Consider the following 23,116-nt stretch of genomic DNA (forward strand, 5'->3'; position numbering starts at 1 on the left):
TGCAGTCTAAATTGGTGATCTGTGTAAAGACACCTAAATGCCACTTCAGAAACGTCTGGGCTGCTTTTGAATGTTGTTTGGCACCAAATTGCTCTGCGCCTGCACAAAATTCTGTGTTAAGATGCAATGCAGCATAAAAGCCAGACTAAATTATTCCTGCTCTGACCCACCTCATCCCATACAATTGCCATATAAATGCATTCATGCCACCTCTAAACAGCATTAAACAGTCTATGTAATGATACCTAAATGCCACTTAAGAAGAGCTTGTGTGTGTGTCACCTTTGCAGTCTAAATTGGCACAAGGCTACTCTAGGCATGCTTAAAACTGGCTTTAAAGGGGCATCTTTACACAAACCAAACATTTATGCCACCTCTAAGCAGCATTGAACAGTCTGTGTAAAGGCGCCTAAATGTCATTTCAGAATGTTTCTCTGCCAACTTTGCGGTGTAAATTTGGTGCTGGTAATGCATGGCTAAACAGCTGAAACAACAATTGAGGTAACGAAACATCATTAGGACACACAAAACAAAACATCAGAATGAAACGCAAGTTTTCCAAGAATTTTATTGAAATACCAAGATAAATTTCAGTCCCAGTCCCTTGCTGTTTCAAAAAGCGCGCTTTGGGTTTTAGCATTGACATCAAGCCTTCGTCCCAAAGCTCCTCCCACTCCCTTTATTTGTCTTTTGCTTTTTTTTTTTTTGCTAAAACAGCAACATATTTCATCCGATGCAAACCTATACAACAGGTCATTTGGCACATTTCCCCCCCAGTTGTCTCATCATTTTTCAAAGTATCGTAGCAGTTTCAAATCCAAACAAACGGCATTCGTATTCGTTGTTGAATTTGTGCATCATTTTCAGATTGTTTCTGTTTCTTCAGGTAACACAAAAGACCGTAAAGCAGATCATGATCATTGTTGGAAAAGAAAATAAATATTGAAAAAAAAAAAAAAAAAAAAAAAGATTCATAAGAGATCTCCATTTTTTGCTCCTAAAATTGTAACTCTGAACCAATTCTGGCCAGGTGAATTCAGGGCAGGTTGATAAATATGACTTTTGAATATTAAACAGCAGTGTGAATCCACTGTAAACACTGGCCTTTATCCATTTTTGTGTCTTCAACAGTCAGAAAGCATGCATACACAGACAGACAAGGCAAGGGCAAGGCAAGGTCTCCTTGCAACTAAACCCAGGTAAGAGTAACAGCAAGAAGCTGAGCAAAGTGCTGAATTTGAATATTTAAACACAAAAGAGTTCAGATATCAGAAGTACAACTGATGCTTCAACAGGATCCGACAGATGAGCAACTTGTGGCCGAGCGTCCACAGGTAACGTGAGGAGCACGTCAGAGGTCTGTAATGCATCCTCCACGATGAGATGCCTCAATGAAATTTAACAGTCATCTCAAAACGAAAAAATACTGTCAGAAATGGTCAAACCCTCCCATAAATACTCAGTATTCAAGCAGGCATTGAATTGCTAAAGGGTTCGGACAGTGAGCGAAGGTACCATTTTTGCGTCGTCTTCACCAACCAGCCCGTCGGAAACACCTCAAGGCTGCGTTAAAGGGATACAATCACTATTTTCTGGAAGAATACCAAGAAAGTTTGGCCGCAAACGTGATGTGTTACCGTCACACTCGTAACTGGCAATACTGGATTACTGTAGATACCTGAGGGGCGACAAACGAGGCACAATTTTACAAAATTCGCCGCGTTTTTGTACAACCTCACTTTGATTCATGATTTGGGTTGTTTAAGTCATATTTCGAGTTAAAAGCATAAAATATTGTAAAAATGTGCCAACACCGAAGCGCTCCCTCACTTCTGGAATGGCAAGTTCATCCGTATGGAGCTCTACCATATTAATACTGATAGTGTCAAAGCCTCTAAACAGACGGTTATCTCCTTCCCATAGGCATCCGATTCATGTCCATTGCACATGGTTTAGCGCATTGCACAAAACAAGGAGCCAAATAGTGCTATTTAAGACACTACAGCACTCTAAAACAAAAAGAAAACGGGGGGGAAAAAAAGATGTGCTGCAATAGGGATCTCGAAATCCAAGGCAGCTTTTGCATAAAATACTGACTGATTAAAGAACGAAAGACCAAAGGGACGGGACGAGATGGAGATGTTCAGCACTCAATCTGAGGAGTGTGAAATCGAAATCGTGTGGAAGACGAAAATAAATATAAAAGAAAATAAAATAGTTTATCATTAGGACCTTCCATTTTAGTACATAGAGAAAAAAAAATATCCATTTATAACTTTTTCTAAACCTTAAACTGAGATTCTGGGAACGGGTGTTGGTTATCCCTACTCGGAAAAGATCTTTAAAGAATCGTTTTTTCCTTTTACACTCCGAGACCCTTAGGAAGAGAAGGGAGCTGGCAACCAATCCCATAATGCATTAGGCTACACAGGTAAGCATGGCTGAGTACGCCCATGTCCCGAGTCTCATAAAAAAAATGAAATTCACGGGTCTGCATTGTCCTTGCTAGAGCACTTGGCCCACTATGGGGGAAAAAAGAAATCAGTTTCGTGGCATTTTACATTAGAGCAACTTGTTTTTAGAGCAAGCCAAGAAAAACAAAAAATAATCCAGAGTTCTTTCTCTCTCAAAAGAGACAAAGAATGAGAAAAAAAATAGACAAATATCATTATTAGTGCCAGTTTTGAAGTTGCTGTTGATCATATTCTGCTATCAGTTTTTTTATATGTGCCAGTTTGTTGTGTAGGTATTCACAGCGGTTCTTCTCTTGGCTATAGTTTGGATTAGTCTGGGAGGGAAAAAGAAGAGAATCCGATGAGTGTTGCAAATTATTTTGAATGTTAAAGGGATAGCTCACCCAAAAATGTAAATTTGCTCATGGTTTACTCACTCTCAAGCCATCCTAGGTGTATATGACTTTCCTCTTTCAGGCAAATGCAATCAAAGGTATATTTAAAAATGTTCTGGCTCTTCCAAGCTTTATAATGGCAGTGAATGGCTTTTGAGATTTCAAAGTCCAATAAAGTGCATCCATCCATGCATCATAAAAAGTGCACTGCACAGCTCCAGGAGGTTGATAAATGCCTTCTGAACTGAATCTAAATCCATATTTAAAACTTTATAAGCTATAATCTCTAGCTTCTGCCAACTGTCGTAGAAGAAAGTCATAATCTGCAATTCCATTACAGATTTGCGCAAAACTTTGGCGCCATTTTATAAATGCCGATTAAAAAGTATTGCGAAATGACGGCGTTTCCATTAACTGATGTTATGCAACTAAAACGTATTTTTTTTTCCACATGATAAGTCATGGCAACGGATTTTGGCTATATTTAATCAAATGTGACCTGGAAATGTGAATAAAAAAAATAAATAAATAAATAAACAAAAAAAATAAACGTTTACACAAAATATTCCTTTCAAAACGCCTGAAAAAACCACCTCATCCATCATAAAAAGTGCTACCAATGTTATGCAACGGAAACATAATTTTTTCCTCTTGCGATAAGTCATGGCAACGGATTTTGTGGGATTTTGGTTATATTTAATCGAATGTGACCTGTAAATGCGAAAAAAAAGGAAACATTTTCATTGCGGTTTTTCAAATTGCCTGAAAAACCACATCATCCATCATAAAAAGTGCTACGCACGGCTCCAGGATGTTAATAAAATGCCTTCTGGACTGAATCTAAATCCATATTTAAAACTTTATAAACTATAATCTCTAGCTTCCGGCAACTTTCATAGAAGAAAGTCATAATCTGCAATTCCATTACAGATTTGCGCAAAACTATTTTATTTTATTATATTTTTAAAAAGTCGATTAAAAAGTATTGCGAAATTACGCGTTTCCATTAACTGATGTTATGTGACTGAAACGTAATTCTTTCCTCTTGCGATAATTCATGACAACAAATTTATGTAGGATTTTGCCTATATTTAATCGAATGTGAATGTGTAAATGCAGGAAAAAAAAAAGTTTCCGAAATATTCCTTTCAAATTGCCTGAAAAACCACGTCATCCATCATAAAAAAAATTGCTACGCACGGCTCCAGCATGTTAATAAACGCCTTCTGAACTGAATCCAAATCCATATTTAAAACTTTATAAACTATAATCTCTAGCTTCCGCCAATTTTCACAGAAGAAAGTCATAATCTGCAATTCCATTACAGATTTTCGCAAAACTATTTTATTTTATTATATTTTATAAAAGTCAATTAAAAAGTATTGCGAAATTACGCGTTTCCATTAATCGATGTTATGCGACTGAAACTTAATTTTTTCCCTCTTGCGATAAGTCATGGGCATGGCAATTGATTTTTGTGGGATTTTGGCTATATTAAATCAAATGTGAATGTGTAAATGCGGAAAAAACACATATCCATTGCCATCCACATCATCCATCATAAAAAGTGCTACGCACAGCTGCAGGATGTTAGTAAATGCCTACTGAACTGAATCTAAATTCATAATTAAAACTTTATAAGCTATAATCTCTAGTTTCCGCCAACTGTCATAGAAGTATCTGCATTTCCATTACAGATTTGCGCAAAACTTTGACGCTATTTTATAAAAGTCGATTAAAAAGTATTGCGAAATGATGGCGTTTCCATTAACTGATGTTATGCAACTAAAACATATTTTTTTCCTCTTGTGAAAAGTCATGGCAATGGATTTTGGCTATATTTAATATAATGTGACCTGTAAATGCGAAAAAAAAAAATGTTTCCATTGCCGTTTTCGTGAAATATTCCTCTTTTGAAAAGCCTGAAAAACCACCTCATCCATCATAAAAAGTGCTACGCACGGCTCCAGGATGTTAATAAATGCCTTCTGAACTGAATCTAAATCCATGTTTAAAACTTTAGAGGCTATAATCTCTAGCTTCCGCCAACTGTCATAGAAGTCATAAACTGCGTTTCCATTTCAGATTTGCGCAAAACTTTGGCACTATTTTATAAAAGTAGATTAAAAAGTACTGCAAAATTGCCTGAAAAAACACCTCATGCGATATATATTTTTGCGCAATGGACGCATATCCATTAGGCGTATTTTTAATTCGCAATTTTAATTTGTGCAATTTAAAGGGTAATGGAAACACAGCTATATACACGTAGGATTGAGAATGAGTAAATCATGGGGTCATTTTCATTTTTGGGTGAACTGTCCCTTTAAATAGAAAAAAAATAAGGTGGAAGAAACTGTCAGCTTACCTTTTTGATTTTGCGATACTCTTCAAGTATCTGATTGTGGATTGTCTGAAAAGAACAAACAGATTTTTACAATGAAGTTGAGATCTGGCAACAGTTTTACAGCAATAATATAAGCAGCCGTTCTGTCAGCTGACCTGAAACTCTCCAACTGGCCCTACGCCAGTGGGCAATCCTTATTATTGAGCCCAATAAACGATTATGACTGTGTCTAGGAGAAATAAATGATCTTTACGACATTCTGCTCCGGTTATTTAACATTATTGCCTCTAATCAGTCGGTTGATTGTGTCGTTTATCTCATTGCGCTCAAACACTAGGTTTTCTTCTCTTACCTCTCGCATAGTAACATTTTCCAATTTATCAAGATGAGAAAACACTAGGACTGCAGATGAGTCAACTACACTCTTTAATTACTCATTTTCTGGAGGAAGACGTGACTACCAGGACTAGGACAGCATATTAATAAAAAATTAGGAATCAAATGTGAATGGATGCACCGCATTTTCAGTGAAGGTACCTTATACTTGTCTGTGCCTTGCTGGAGTTGTTTGAGCTCGGAGTCGAGTATAGTGAACTGTCGGGTGATGCCCTCTATCCGTGAGTGGAGGCCCCGGTACTCGCTGTACTCTGCGTTGAAGTCGTTTTTGTAAGTCTGACGTTGCTCTTGTGAGCTTATCACTGTGTACTTTCTGTTGAGGAAACCAAGCGAGAAACATCATCATTTTATAAACGTCATAAAAGTTTAATGTTATTTTCTTGCGGTTATATAACGCACTTTTTAACAAACCCTGACGCAAGGTAAGAGCAATGTGTAATGTACAAAGAGGTGCTTACAATAAATAGTCTGCCGTCTCCGACGAAGACGCAGGGATACTGGAGCTGTTGCACGTTCCGTTCAGACCTGAAGAGAAATATAAGGTGAATTCAAGGACACAGTTTTATCCTGTAGACTGAAGGACAAGGAAAGTGTGCTGTGACGTCAGTCCACCCTGGAGAGATAAAAACTAGCTAGGAACATAAGCTGAAGAGGTGCTTTCAAAACTACACATTTTTAAAAGTGACTAGTTGGTGGGTTTGGCAGGCTGACTAGGTCAGTTGCTGGTGGGCGGTCTACATGTCTATTCAGCTTAATTACCTCATTAAGTCAACAGTTGGACCACTAGTCAACTAGTTGGTTGGCTGCCTAAATGACCATTCATCTAATTGATCTCACAAAAGCAAGTTTGTCGATTGTTGGACTACTAGTAAAATAGCTGGAGGGCTGTCCAAATACCCATTTAACTAATCGACCTCATATAACACAATAGGTTGGCTTTTAGACTAGTGTTGGGCGATATGCTCAATTTTCAAATCGCCCTATCGTCAGCCTGAGAGATCGCCGATACACGATACTATCGTGCTAATTTAATTAATTATCTCTGTACTAAATTCCTTATTCGTTTTGTAAAGGTAGACTTTCTTTTGGCATATGATTAAGTTGTGCGTGTACAGAGCGTTGACTACAGTTCTGCCGGAGTTGTTCAAGTTACTTTCGGTTTCATTCTCTGCTATCGTCAGTGAGTGAGCTGTAAATGTGCGTGCCAGAATGTAAATGAATGAATCTTTCTTTACCCGTCATATTGCGATAATGTTACCGCTGTATGTCTGAAGGTTGTCATCAGGTGATGTTGTAGTTAAGTTCATATTGAATGCGGAGAAGTGACGCGCGTGTAATTCACGTGCGTATGTTTAGCGCCATCTGATCGCATCGTAATTCTAATTAACGCCTATAGACGTTACTGAGATGAATGTTTATGTTTACTGTATACAGACTGATTATGATACATCGTAATTAATTCAGCCTGAACCAGGTTTTACTACCTCTGTTATCCTAATGACTGCAATGCTAATATAATATAACACTCCCTTTAGAATCAGTTAATCTACCACCGTACTGTATGATGTAAATCTCCCATTCTCACTGCACGAGGTGCGTTAAGGCGCGGTGGCCTCTCTATGCGTGTGTTTATACCGCGGCAAGTTTCTGAAGCATCCTAGAACAGACTCTCTGTGCTGCATTGCTAAAGTTAAGTTCTTTGTTGACGGATAATAATAATAATCGTCTAACTATCGTCAAAGGCATCAGCAACAGGCGATATCTCTGACTATCGTCGATACACGATACTATCGTCTATCGGCACAACCCTATTTTAGACTACTAATCAACTAGTCTGTGGACTGTCTGAATAGCTACTCAACTGACCTTACTAATCAAACCAATATTCAACTAGTTGACATCAAACTGCTTTGTGTTGTTAGACTACTAATCCAAAGGTTATTAGGTTGTCTGAATGACTGTTTAACTAATTATGACCAACCTTACTAACAGTTTAGGTTGGTTGTTGGACTACTAATCAGCTAGTTGATGTGGTGGGCTGTTTTAACAACTATTCAACTAATTGAGCTAACAAACACAGACTTGTCTGTTGTTAGACTACCAATCCAAAGATTATTAGGTTGTCTGAACGATTACTCAACTAATCCTGACCAACCTTACTAACAGTTTAGGCTGGTTGTTAGACTACTAATCAGCTAGTTGATGTGGTGGGCTGTCTGAACAACTTTTCAACTAATTGATCTCAAACAGACTTATCTGTTGTTAGACTGCCAATCCAAAGGTTATTAGGTTGCCTGAACGATTACTCAACTAATCCTGACCAACCTTACTAACAGTTTAGGCTGGTTGTTAGACTACTAATCAGCTAGTTGTGGTGGGCTGTCTGAACAGCTATTTAACTAATTGATCTTACACAGCCTCTTAACCTTTGGATTGGTAGTCTAACAACAGACAAGTCAGTTTGAGATCAATTAGTCGAGAAAGCCCACCACATCAACTAGCTGATTAGCAGTCCAACAACCAGCCTAAACTGTTAGTAAGGTCGGTCAGAATTAGTTGAATAGTCATAGACAACCTCTTAACCTTTGAAATCAATGACTACTTAACTAATTCCGACCGATCTTACTATTATAGGAATGACTAAACTAATTCTGACGGACTGAATGACTATTGAACTAATTCTGACCAACCTTACTAACAGTTTAGGCTGTTTGTTGGACTACTAATCAGCTAGTTGATGTGGAGGGCTGTTTAAACAACTTTTCAACTAATTGATCTCAAACCAACTTATCTGTTGTTAGACTACCAATCCAAAGGTTATTAGGTTGTCTGAACGAATACTCAACTAATTCTGACCAACCTTACTAACAGTTTAGGCTGTTTGTTGGACTACTAATCAGCTAGTTGTGGTGGGGGGTCTGAAAACAACTGACATCACAAACAAACTTGTCTGTTGTTAGACTACCAATCCAAAAGTTAATAGGTTGTCTGAAGGACTAGTCAACTAATTCTTACTAACAGTTAGGGCTGGCTGTTGTACTATTAATCAGCTAGTTGATGTGGTGGGCTGTCTGAACTATTCAAATAACTGGCCTTATCTGCAATCTAGTCTGGTTGTTGGACTACTAATCAGCTTGTTGTTGTGGTGGGCTGTCTGAACTACTATGCAACTAAAATGACCTCACAAACCAATTGGTCTGTTGTTAGACTACCAATCCAAAGGTTAACAGGTTGTCTGAACAACTTCTCAACTAATTCTAAACGAAAGCTTGTAACAGTTTAGCCTGGTTGTTGGACTACTAATCATCTAGTTGATGTGGTGGGCTGTCTGAACAACTATTCAACTAACTGACCTCGCAAACTGACTTGTCTGTTGTTCCAATCCAAAGGATAAAGGGTTACTGCACCCCAAAATTAAAATTGTGTCATTAATCATTTACCTCCATGTCGTTCCAAACCCGTAAAAGCTCAGTTCATCTTTGGAACTCAATTTAAGATATTTTGAATCAAAACCGGGAGCTTTGTGACTGTCCCATTGACTGCCAAGTAAATAACACTGCCAAGGCCCAGAAAAGTATAAAAGACGTCGTCAAAAGAGTAACTTCGTAAAATTACGGTTAAACCACTGGCGGCAGATGGACTATTTTGACGACGTCTTTCATACTTTTCTGGGCTCTCAGTGTTATTTACTTGGCAGTCAATGGCACAGTCACAAAGCTCCCGGTTTCCATCCAAAATATGTTAAATTGTGTTTCGAAGATAGACAAAGCTTTTAACGGGTTTGGAACGACATGGCGGTAAGTGATTATAGACAATTTTCATTTTGGGGTGGAGTAACCCTTTAATAGGTTGTCTGAATGACTATTCAACTAATTCTAACCGACCTTACTAACAGTTCAGGCTGGTTGTTAGACTACTAATCAGCTAGTTGATGTGGTGGGCTGTCTGAAGAGCTACTCAAGTATTACTCCAACAACCAACCTAGTCATTAAGGAAGATGAATCAACTAGTTAGTGGGTTGTCTGAATGATTAGTCAGCTAACTAACCAACTGTAGTGGGTTTTGGGTTACTAATTGGTGGGATGGACTATCTGAACTCATATTCAAGTAATCATCCTCACATAACGACTAGCCTGATTTTTGGACTAGGGTACTCGACTAGTTAGTCGTTAGCCAAGTAATCATTCAGACAACTCCCTAGTGACTAACTAAATGCGTCAGCTTTTGGACCACATATCTGACTGGTAGGCTGCTCGAACGACTATTTAACTAAACCTCATTTAGCAACTAAGTTGGTTGTTTACTTAATGGTTAGTTTTTTAGCTGTTAACTAAACACAAACTTCCTAATACTTGAAATCAGAGATCAAAACAATCTAATCGAAACCAATTAGATTCAAGTGGGACAAAAGTTAATCCGTTCTCTTCTGAGGTACTTTCTGACCCCATAACCCTTGACATCATAAATGATTCAGAGAAAGCGATCCGCACCTGGGCTCCTATCGCTCGTTGTGACGTCACAGGGTTTCCTCTGATCTTCATCAACTCTCCTCTCCTTCTTCATGTCCCGCTCTCGGTCCCTGTCCTTCTCCTTGGACTTGTCTTTGTCCTTGTGTTTTTTGGACTTCTTCTTAGACTTTCCATGGAGAGAGGGTTGAGAGCTCTGGGTCTGAGACCCGTCCAGGCTGGTGTGTGCCGGGGACGTGGAGCCCAGTCCTTCCTCTTGTGTCCTGGAGCGAGGGGCGAACGACGGGGGCTGACTCAGTCTCTCCGCCACCGCCGACTCCTGACTTTCACAGTCTCGGCCGTTGGAGTCGTTGCTGACATCCGAAAGGGGGTCGAAGGGTCGAGGGATCTCCAGCGAAGGGAACTGGGAGCTCGCCGACGTCTCTGCTGATTGAGAACTAGATGAGTCCTTCCCATTGGATGAGCTCAGTTTGCCGTTGATGAGCCCTGTAGACTTGCTGGCTAGATGCGATATCCTGGGTTTCTTATTGGCCAGGGGATCGATGAACTCTGCTGCAGGCCGTTTCTGTTGGATGTGAGCAATGATGGTTTATAAAAAGAGTCAAATATTAAGGCAAAGAAAGTGAATCATATTTTGCACAAAGATTACGTAAAACTTCAGAATAACATGCGCTCATGAATCGTGCAAACTGCTTCTGTTAGTACGCGAAAGAGGGCTTAGTCACGTCTGCCATGAAGTCACAGGCAGAGCATTTCGATGAAAGATTATGAAGAAATGTAGGAGCAGGAAAGGATTAACCCTTAAATAATCCAAGCAGATCCATCATAACCAGCTTTGACGGGTCTAAAAAGGGCAAAAGGCTGACCTGAGAGGGCGAACTGCTGGCCGGCTCTTTGTGCGGGCTGACCGGACTCTCCACAGGCACAGGCACAGGCACAGGCACAGGCACAGGGACACTGCTCTGAGGCTTACACAGTTTTCTGCGGAGAAGGAAAGACAGACAATCATCAGTTTTAAAAGAGCCAAGGAACTGCTTGAGTGAGATGCAAAAGACCTGACTAATCTAGAAAAGTGCTGCAAACGTAGGAGCATTAATTGGTTTGCAAGTGGTTTGAGAAAACATTCCAGAATTTTAGTTTATATAGTGGACTTCAATGGGGATCAACGGGTTGAAAGTCCAAATTGCAGTTTAAATGCAGCTTAAAAGGGCTCTACACGATTCCAGCCGAGAAATAAGGATCTTATCTAGTGAAACGATCTACCATTTTCTAAAAAAAAGAAAAGAAAATTGATATACTTTTGAACCACAAATCTTGTACATTTTGCAAGTTTACAATGCTGCTTGAGGTTTGTATGTCAACAGGGGGCAGTATGACATGGTCCAATGCATCCCAAAAGCAAACCCCGCCTTCATCGAGGGTACACTGACAGGGGACTATGCCTGAGAGTAGGAGGCATGAGTCGCTACGATCTCCATCGAACTGCGTGTGCCCATGCACGGCCGGACCTTGGACCCGTGCCACCCACACACATGGATCAGCATGTGCTGGAATAAGGTTGCATCACTAACCTCCCGACGGCTCTTGCGTGACAGCCTGGTGTCCACGACCAGATGGGAAAGTGGATGGTTGCTTGAGTGAGGGGCGGGTGAGCGCACGTAAAAAGGCCCATCAGCTGATAAGCGTCGCCACCAGGTTTCAAAGTGCAAGCGTGTGGAGTGTGTTCCACCTGAGCGTTTCTGGCAAATATTTCCATTTTGTTTTGAACGGATATCACAACACCATGTTCTCGCCAGTCTAGCGCACAGCATGGCCTCTCTAAATTTAGCTTCCAGGGGCCAGTCTTCCGCCGGCAGTTCATGGGAACCCAGACTTCTCCATGTAGAGCCAAAGAGGGCTCGGAGAACAAGGGTGAACGCAGCTGGACTGGGCAGATAAAGGTTTTTGAAAGTGTTTTGACCAACTGGTGTGCAAAATACCAATAGGAATACACCAAATGATATCAATTTGGTTATGCAAAACACTACTGCATGGCAGGGAATGAATACTCAAATCACTTTTCATTTTTTTTAAATGACTTTTGCATTGAAGATTGTAGATTGGTGTATAACATATACACCTACTATTGGTGCAATTCCAGTTTGAAATACTACCTTTATTTGGTAATACACCAAATATTAAACTTCACAATGTACATGTATAAATAAACTGGGTGTGAGAGTCAAAATAAAACCCTCACTTTAATCACTTAAAATAAAAAAGCACCAAACAAGCACACAGAAAAAAAAACACCACCAGAAATGAAAAAAAAAAAAAAAAAAAAAAACCCTAAAAATTGAGTCACTTAAATATACCCCTAGAAAAAAAACAACACCACCTTATTGCATAAAGTTAATTATGAAAAGAAAAAGAATAAAAATCACAAAATAAGTTAATACCGAGAGAAAAAAAAAAAATACAATCAAGAGGTCAAAACAATAAAAAAAAAAAAAAAAAAAAAAAATACTACCTAGTTGCATAAAGTTAAAACCAAGAGGAAAGGAGTACATCAGGAGTACGAGTCAAAATAAGATAAGATAAAATAAATAAATAAAATAAAATAAAATCCCATAAAATAAGTTAAAAAGAGGAAAAGAATACACCAAGGAGGAGGAGTAAAAAAAACTAAAATAAAAAACTAAAAAAAACACAAAATAAATAGAAACAAATAAAAATAAATAAATAACTTAAATAAATTACCAAAATAAAATAAATTAAATAAAAATCATTGGGGAAAAAACACCACCTAGTTGCAAAAAGTCAATACCAAGAGGAAAGAAGTACATCAGGAGTAGGAGTCAATAAAATAAAAACTAAAATAAAATATATAAACAAATAAAAATAAATAAATAAATCACTTAAAAATAAACTACCTAGGTAAATAAAATTAATACCAAGGGGAAAAGAATACAAAATAAGGAGGAGTCAAAATAAAATAAAATCATTAAAATAAAAAATAAAAAAACAGTACCTAGTTGCATAAAGTTAATACCAAGGGGAAAAGAATACATCAGGAGTCGTCCTCAAAATAAAAGAAAAGGAAAAAAGAAAAACACCAGCTAGTTACATAAAAAAGTAAAAAAAAAAAAAAGTACATGTATATATTCATCAGTAGTGGGAGTCAAATAAAAATCTAAAAATCACTGAAAATAAAATAATTTAAAACAAAATTACATTTAAATTCTTTAAAATAATAAAAAATAAAATACCAAAATAAAATAAAATAAATTAAAATAAAAATCACTGAAAAAAAAAAAACACCTACTTGCATAAAGTTAGTACCGAGAGGAAAAGAGTACATCAGGAGTAAGAGTCAAAATAAAATAAAAATCACCTAAAAATTCACTACCTTGTTAAATAAAATTACTACCAATAAGAAAAAGAATACATGGAGTAGTCAAAAAAAAAAAAAAAATTTTATATTTCATTTTATTTATTTATTTATTTATTTGATTTAAAACAACATTTCTTAGTTCCAAAAAGTTAACACCAAGGAAAAAAAATAAATACATAAGGCGTAGGAGTCAAAATAAAATGAAAATAACACATAAACAAATAAATAAAAAAAATACACTACCTGTTTAAATAAAATTAATACCAAGGAGAAATAAATACATAAGGAGATAAAATAAAATAAAACAAATATTTTAATAAAAAAAATAAAAGTAGTTGCATTAAGTAAAAATAAAATAAAATAAATAACAAAACATAAAAACAAATAAAAATAAATAAATAACTTAAAAATAAATTACCTAGGTAAATGAAATTAATACCAATGGGAAAAGAACACAAAATAAGTAGGAGTCAAAATAAAATCATTAAAATAAATAAATAAATTAAAAACAGTACCTAGTTGCATAAAGTTAAAACCAAACGGAAAAGAATACGCCACCTAGTTACATAAAATAAATGTAAAGTAAAAAAATCTACATCAATAGCGGGACTCAAAATAACTTTAATAAAATTTAAATCACTTAAAATAATAATCATAAACACTATTAAACAAATTCCAAAAAACAAAACAAAAAAAAAAAACACCTTACCGTACAAGAATTCTCTTCAGAATCTGCTGGTCCACCTCAGTATAACCAGGCCAGTCCTTCTGAACTTCCTTAAACAAACAATCCTTCAATGTGAAGGTGTTGTCCTTACTATTCAGGTTAGCCACCTACACCCGTACAGAGAGAAAAAAAAAAAAACACAATAAAACAAGAGGCTTAAGTCTTTGGCTTTCTAAAAATAAGAGTACAAGCGCTGCGTTTCAACACCAGCGCAGAAAAACAAACAACAGTACAACGGCATGCTGACAGCCTGTGTGTTATATGCTCTGGCTTTACGCAGGGCTAAGCTTGTTTGTCTGCGTAGTGACATGTGTCTAGGTTGAGCCATTATGTCTAAGTAGAGTTCAAAAACATGATTTTGAACGGGTCAAACAAACTAAATGAGCCATAAACCAAAAAAAAAAAAAAGAGTTGTTGGCTGCATTGGCTATGGACAGAGTAGCACATTACTTGTGCTATATTTACAGTAACTGAATACAGTTATCATTCAGTGTTATTAGCACTGGTTATGAACCTGTTGCAGGAGGCTGTCCAGCGTCTCCTTGTCCTGAGGAGACAGGCCGTCCTTCGTGAGCCGCACCAGAAGTTCGGGTTTGCGGTAGGGTTTTAGGGCCAGTAAATGCACCAGCCGTTCCCTCAGCGGCCGAGGCGGACTCTTCTTCTGACTGCTGGAGATGATGACCGGCCGCGAGGTCCGTCGTGACGGCGCCACGTCCGATACGGTCGTTATCGGCTTCCGGATTTGTACCCGCTTACCTGACCAGACAAGGGAGGGAAAAAATTAAATGTTAAAAGAACAGACAAGTATATTTCGCATGTGTAGTCAATTTTTAAATTTCAGTAACTGAAACATTTGGCAAAAATGACTATGGATTTACAATAATAACTAATAAAACAAATGTTAAATGTTTAATTAGTACTATACGTTTTCTTTTGACTAAATATTTCATAGTAAATAAAAAATCTGATAAATTGACACACCAAAATATAATCTTAAGTGACAAAAGAGTGCAGAGCAAACGGCTTTGTAAAATTAAATTTCATAAAATTTTATATAAAATGTAGAATATGTATTTATTTATTAGAAATAAATAAATTATATAAAATGTATTTATTTATTCGAAAATAAAATTGTAATTAATTTGAGAATAAAAAATAATTTTGGGCCACATTTAGCAGTGTTAAACTAAAATTACTATTAAAATTATTATTAAACTAAAGAAATATTTCAATTATATCAATTTAATTTGTAATTTATAAACTAATTACATATATAATATATATTATTTAAAATTGATTATAGATTAAAAATTAAAATACTACATTAAATACTAATTATAAACTGTTTTATTTTAAATATATAAATTACATAAATTATATGTAAGAAATGTGTGTTTGGCCCAAGTTTAAAATAATAAATAGTTCAAATATATAAATGACAATTTATATTAGAAAGAAGATTGTTAGTTTTTAATAAATTAATCAAATTATAATTGTATCATCTAAAATGTAAATTATATATTTTTGTTTGAAATAAAATTATATTTATAATTTGTTTATTTGGACCAAAAAAGATTAGGGCCACAAAAAAAAAAAGTTTTTTTTTTTTTTTATTAAATACATTATACATTATGCAATTTATAAATATAATGGTCATACATAAAATAAATTAAATACAATGCATTATTTTACATTATATTTAATATAATGTAAAGTTACGTTTTATGCAATCTAACTAATATACAATAAAAAAAACTTTAATATTTGTATATTTAAAATATATAAATGATATAATTTATGAATAAATGTATAAAATACACAAGTATAATTATTTTAAATGTATAATACCAAACTTACATAATCTAAATGTATACTGGTCAATAGTATATGTATGTATGTATATATATATATATATATATATATATATATATATATATATATAAATGTATTAAGATCTGAGGAAAAAACATTTAATATTATTTATATTTTTTAAATATAAAACATAACTTATGTAACTTATCAATTATTATTATTATTATTAAAATAATTTTATTATTTTAAATAAGTTCAGTATTGTTCAAATTTAAATACATAATTATTAATAAAATATATTAAGATTTGAGGAAAAACACTTAATATTAATTAATAATTTAATATTTAGACACTAATAAATTAAAAATTAAATAAAATAAATTACAATTGTATTATTGTAAATGTTATGTATCTAATTATATATTTAAAAATTTTATAAATGTATGATTATTAAAAAATAACTACACTGTGACATAATAACCGAAAAATTCTTCATACAGTGGACTACCAGTAAAATTAATAAAAAAAATAAATAAAAAAAATGTACACTTTGACCTGACCATGTCTTGTTACATACCTTTTTAATCAAAGTCATCAGTCATTATCAAGATGAATTTGTTCAGACACAGTTTAACTCGAGCTCTTTTATTACCATTTTCTAAACTTTAGCAAATAAACTGTGATAATGCAAGAAATGTTAAAGGTGTCTGAATAAATTTGGGTTACTTAGGTCAAGGGTTCTCAAACTATCTGGAGATAGGGACCCCTCATAGGGCAGAAAAAATTCCAAGGACCCCACCCCCTCATAACCGCAACACAAATGTAATAGCTAAAATGTGTGTGTGTGTGTGTGTGTGTGTGTGTGTGTGAGAGAGAGAGAGAGAACGATGGGAAAGGGTTGAGCAAGTAAAAATTAACTGCAAGAACACAGTGGAACACAATGTAAATAGTGCAAAAGGCTTTTATAGGTATAGTCCTAAAATGCAATGAAAATGCACTGATGCAATAACAGGCAATAAACAGAGAGAATCAAACTTTTTTGGAATGACTTCATGTGTTAGGAAAATATATGTTTAACAGGTGTGTGTGTGGGGTGGGGTGGGGGACAAGTAAAAATTAACCCTGCAGCAACACAGTGAATATAGTGCAAAAGGATTTTTGATAAGGATAGTATAGTGCTAAAATATAAAATACAATGACAATGCACCAATGCAGTAACAGGCAAAAAAAAGAGAGTATGTTTACCCAGTTTAACAATTAACACTGCAGAAACATTGGAACACAATGAAAATAGTGCAAAAGATGTTTGCTAAGGATAAGTATAGTGCTCAGATATAAAATACAATGACAATGCACCAATTTGGGATTATCAATACTTGACCTTAAATATTTATCCATTGTGGATTCTAGCCTAGTAACGTTAGGTTAGCGTTTTTATAGTGCTTTGACGTAATGTAACAACAAAGTTTCTACTGGCCCACAATTAAAACGGGGGGAGTGCTGAAAATAATGCGCCGGTTTAATTGTCTTTCATTCATTAAATGGAGACGTGAAGTTAAAGTCTGAGGGAAATGTTTTGGCAGATTGATACGGTGATGCATTGCTGCCACACACATTTTTTTTTTCCACACTTAGCTATGTGGTTATAACGACATCTTTTCTCGTGAAAACGACATCTTTTTCTCGTAATAACGACATATTATGTCATAAAAATGATCTGATATTCCTGTTATAGATGATATGATTATATTATGTGAGCGAGCTAAGCGTTTGTCTGCGCTGCCTTCGCCACAGTCCTGACATAGAGGAGGATGCACGTTGCTGGAGTTATATAGAAATACACTTTAATAATTTGAATGTAATGGTTTCAATTGTAGCGGCATGTTTATTAGGATCAATCTCCAATCTGCCCTCAGACCCAGAGGATTTAAGATGATCAGATCAAAACTGTTATTTCTGAACAATCGACTCTGAGCTTGGAATATTATTTGGATGAAAGTTAGATTTTACAGAAAATTGAAATACTATTTAGGCCTACATTTTCTGTAAAATCAAACTTTCATCCAAATAATATTCCAAGCTCAGAGTCAAAAATAACAGTTTTGATCTGATCATCTTAAATCCTCTGGGTCTGAGGGCAGATTAGTATGGAGATTAATCCTAATAAACAAGCCGCTACAATTGAAACAATTACATTAAAATTATTAAAACAGTCTATTTCTATATAACTCCAGCAGCGTGCATCCTCCTTTAGGTCAGGACTGTGGCGAAGGCAGCGCGGACAAACGCTTAGCTCCCTCACATAATATAATCATATCATCTATAACAGGAACATCAGATGATGTTTTTATGACATATGTCGTTATTACGAGAAAAAGATGTCGTTTTAACTAGAAAATTGACGTTTTAACGAGAAAAGATGTAGTTTTTACGAGAAAAGATCTCGTTATTACGACATAGCTGAGTGGGAAAAAAATAAGTGTGTGGCAGCAATGCGTCACCGTAGATTGACGTAATGTAAAAGCCGAATTCTCATTGGTCTAACGTTTCACAAGCGGGAGTAATGACAATGGTCCCTGCACTTTCTCCGGGTTTGATTATATTTTGTAGCAAACTTTCCACGGACCCCCAGGAAGTGCGCCACGGACCCCACTTTGAGAACCACTGACTTGGGTATTACACAATCTTAATAAAATATATACAAAATAGATTTTGAGGGGGGAAAAAAATGTATTTGTTGCACAGCCTGTGTCGTGACTTCGCACTGCAGATCAGTGGGAATGTATTTAGCTGATTGACTTTGGTCATTAAATGTTTTTGGTGTTTGGTAATGATAGTTTTGTGAGAGTTAGAGCTCCCCGTATAATATTTTCAGCAGTCTCATCAGTGAGCACCGTAACAGACAGCTTCATAAATTATGTAGCAACGCTGCAGCTCCAGACATGTGGAGACGAAGCGGCTCTAATCGCCCCCCTTCCACCTGTCTACGCGCACGACTGTAAACAGATCAGATTCTGACCAGCCGACGGCCAAAACGAGGCTCTTCCGTTCAAGCAGCGGTCGCCAAACCTACCCACGTATCTCCCGCCGGGCTTGATGACGATGGCTCCACGGCTGCGGGTTTCCTCCTCGGCCTGAGCCATGCTTTGCCTGGCTTTCTGGTAGGAGTCGTCCGTGGCACACACCGTGATTTTGTCCTGGATCCCTCCCAGGCAGTCCAGCTGTATGCTCCCTTCACTGGACAGAGACCAAAGCCTGTCAGACACTGCAAATACACCACCTCCTCACCACAAATGTGTCGCGATGGCTCATTTACAGCCCAGGTGGTCGGATGGGCGTCCTTAAAGTTCAACACCTGTAGAGAGGTTTCTTACGAGCGGCTCATCCACTTCCACTTTGAGCTGTTTGCTCTGAGCCTAGCAGTACTGGGAGTCAAAACATCTGATCACAGTCAAGGCACATAGTGTTTTCCCACTATATCAGTGCAAAACAACATATTCGTGAAATAGAAAGCTGACAGGTTTTCTTAACTAGTCTGAAGGAAGTTATGTGTAACTTAGATGGTTTAGGATCAGCAGTCTTGTTTCTTGAGACTAAGAAACAAGATTTTAATTGTAGAAAAAGTCACAGAATAGGCATAATAACACTTGCTTTCAGCAGACGATCTGAATTCTGACAGTAATTGTTGTGAAATGTTTTGCTGAAGCTGGTGAATTTCTAGGGGAGGCACAATTGATACATTTAGACCACTTAATGAAGGTTTACTGTGTTGTGAATAGGTATGGGCATTTCTGCTCATATTTCATTTCGAGTAATCCACAGTTTTGAGAAACGAGTTACTCGATTAATCGGGGGTGGAGTTTAAGCAAGGGGCGGGGCGTTTGCATCACAGTATACATTTAAAAGAAATAACAGCATGAGGTGAAGCTGAAGCGCTTTTTCTACATGACGCATTGTATATAAAATTAATCACATAGCCTAGATACATAAATATGTAAATCTACACAAAATGCATGTGAGCTTGAACTACGTGCCAATCATAAAGTAGTGGATGAGCTTCTCCCGTTACTTTAAAACAACGGCAACTGAAGCCCTGCACACTTTAGAAGCCATTTTCGCTCTGTGCTCCGGTTTGTCTCTAGACCGTAACTTCTCACAGCCGTAACCAATCAAATATCAGACTACCGCCCAAATACCAGCATAACCAATCAGAAAGAATGAAAGTAGTTTAAATTTAAAAAATGCATTTTTAGAGCCAATCGATCGTCATTTTCATGCTCGATCGTCGCTGATGGGTTCGATTAATCGATTAATCGAGTACTCGTGCACATCCCTAGTTGTGAATGTTAGTAATACTGATTAAAATACATTTTGTAATTCAATATAGTCCAACAAAATGTAAAATCACTGTGCTCAACCAAAAAAGAAGAAGATTCAAACGTCACGTTTTTTTGGATTTTCTTTTATACAAAAAAGCACAAACGGATCATTAGGACCCATTTGTGCCCCCCAAAAACCATTAAGTTATTTGAAAAACAAAACAAAAACAAAAAATCTAAATATTGAGAAAATCGCCTTTAAAGTTGTCCAAAGGAAGTTCTTAGCAATGCATATTACGAAACAATAATATAGTTTCGATATATTTACGGTAGGAAATTTACAAAATATCTTAATGGTACATGACCTTTACTTAATATCCTAACGATTTTTGATTAAAAAAAAAGAAAAAGAAAAAAAGAAATGAATAATTTGACCCATACAATGTATTTTAGCTATTGCTAAAATTGTGCTACTTAAAGGTTTTGTGGTCCAGAGTATACATATAAAATGTATAAAATAATAATAATAATAATAATAATAATAATAATAAATAAATAAATAAATAAATAAATAATTATAAAAATGAAAAGTGAAGAAAAATAAATGTTTTTTAAATTATGGAAACAGTAGAGATAAACTGTATAAACTGTAGTGTATAAATTTACATTATCATTCAAAATTTTAGCGTTAGTAAGGCTAATAAAAAATCCTTTTTTAGAAAATTAATACTTGTTCAGAAAGGATGCAATAAACTGACCAAAAGTGACAAAAATATTTCTACTATTACAAAAAAAAAAAAACTAAATTTAAATAAATGATCTTTTAAACTTTATTAACCAAAGAATCCTGAAAAAATTAATTACGTTTTCCAAAATATTTTAAGCAATACAAATGTTTTCAACATTTTTAAGAAGAAATAAAATTGATAAAAAAAAAAAAAGGGGAAGTAGTAAAAGAAAATCAGCATATAAGAATGATTTCTGAAGGATCATGTGACATTAAAGACTGGAGTAATGATGCTGAAAATTCAGCTTTGCATCACAGGAATAAGATTATAAAATATATTCAAATAGAAAAGAGTATTAATGTGTAACAATAACTTTAAAAATATTACTGTTTTTACTATATATTATATTTATGATCAAATGCAGCCTTGGTGAGCATAAAAGACTTATTAAAAACATTTTTTTTTTAAATTGTTTAAAAGATTATTCATATAATCTAATATTATAAAAAAATATTTATAAATTTCTAAAAATTCAATGATTTCTTCAATAGGGCCCTATGAAATCCAGTTTATTTATCTTCTTTCAAATTCCATTCTATTTTTTTCCAAATTCTTTTTTTTCCCCCTTTTAATTTTGATTCTGTTTATCCGTTTTCATTTTTCTGGACTGTTTTAATGGTAAATGAAATTTTCTTAGTCAAAAACCATGTCTAAATAATTGAAATCAAGAAACTTACACAATTTAACATCAATTTATTACAAGTTTAATAAAAATTAAATTAAGGCCATATAAATTGTTTTTTTGTTTTCCTTTCCCAAATTCAGTGTAATTTTTACCAAAATCAGTTTTTCATTAATTTTCTGGATTCTAAATATCTTCGATATTTGTTTTATTTAAAACTTGACTCTTCTGTAGTTATATCGTGTACTAAGACCGGCAGAAAATGTAAAGCTGCAATTTTCTAGGCCGATAAGATTAGGAACTACACTTCCATTCCGGCGTAATAGTCAAGGAAGTTTGCTGCTGTAATAAGGACGCAGCAGGCGCAGTAATATCACGCAGCGCCCGAAATTAGTTCCCAGCTGGGTAACTTCCAATGTGACCAGCTTTTTGAAATTGTGACCAAACTTCAGGTGCTGCGTGATATTACTGCACCTAGAAAATAGCAGCTTTACATTTTCCGCCGGTCTTAGTACATGATATAACTACAGAAGAGTCCAGTTTTAAATAGGACAAATATGGAAACTCGTTGGTCATTTTTGAATGCGATGCTACTGGTCTCATAGGATTCAATGATTTATGCTAAGCTATGCTAAAAGTGATATCGCCAGAACAGGAGAACGGCTGAATGGATTTCAAAACGGTAAAACTCTACTTATTAAAGTTTCGTTTACTACATTCATACTCTGCCTCTTAAAATACAGGTGCTTTAAATGGTTCTTCAAGCGATGCCACAGAGGAACCATTTTTGGCTCCACAAAGAACCATTCAGTCAAAGGTTATTTAAAGAACCATCTCTCTAACCTTTTTAGAATCTGAAGAACCTTCTTTCACCACAAAGAACCTTTTGTGAAACAGAAAGGTTCTTTAGATGTTTAAGGTTCTTTATGGAACCATTTAGACAAAAAAGGTTCTTCTACGGCATCGTGAAGCACCTTTATTTTTAAGAGTGTAGATGAACACAAAGAATCTCTTGAACTGCTTTGAGAGTCACTTCATGAGCATTTTAACATTTCTTGTGAGAAAAACCTATAGTAATATCATACAAACTTTAGGGTCTTCACAGCAACCCGTCAAAATAAATGTTTGGTTTACCTTACAGAAATATATTACTTAACCTACTACTTCTACAATTATTAAAACATTATTTTTAAGGAAAATCTACCAGAAAAAAAAAATACAAATTTAATGAAAATGTAATCTAAATTGCAAAATTTATAAAACCATCGAATTGTCAAAATAAAACTGAACTGAGACGAAAAATTTTAAGTATTTCTATGAATAGGACTTAAAAATACTATTTTCTTAAAAATGAAATAAATTACTGGTAAATTGTGTAAATCTCATGATTTCAATTAATTAGGTATGCTTTTTTAATG

At 35.3% G+C, this 23,116-nt stretch overlaps 1 protein-coding gene across 1 annotated transcript in view; it reads right to left on the bottom strand.

Annotated features, from left to right (window-relative positions):
• Positions 1–540: 540 nt before the first annotated feature.
• ell (elongation factor RNA polymerase II) overlaps positions 541–23,116 on the bottom strand; it is a 60,625-nt gene continuing 38,049 nt past the window's right edge. The window contains exons 5-13 of the mRNA XM_073843662.1: positions 19,043–19,206; positions 14,672–14,913; positions 14,140–14,264; positions 10,924–11,038; positions 10,082–10,622; positions 6,050–6,116; positions 5,733–5,904; positions 5,217–5,261; positions 541–2,788 (exon numbers count right to left, since the gene is read on the bottom strand). Of these exons, the coding sequence (XP_073699763.1) occupies positions 2,672–2,788; positions 5,217–5,261; positions 5,733–5,904; positions 6,050–6,116; positions 10,082–10,622; positions 10,924–11,038; positions 14,140–14,264; positions 14,672–14,913; positions 19,043–19,206 (1,588 nt within the window). The 3' untranslated portion in view covers positions 541–2,671. The remainder of the gene's footprint in view (positions 2,789–5,216; positions 5,262–5,732; positions 5,905–6,049; positions 6,117–10,081; positions 10,623–10,923; positions 11,039–14,139; positions 14,265–14,671; positions 14,914–19,042; positions 19,207–23,116) is intronic.

Source organism: Garra rufa, chromosome 7, assembly GCF_049309525.1.
Source record: "Garra rufa chromosome 7, GarRuf1.0, whole genome shotgun sequence".
NCBI classification, from domain to species: domain Eukaryota; kingdom Metazoa; phylum Chordata; class Actinopteri; order Cypriniformes; family Cyprinidae; genus Garra; species Garra rufa.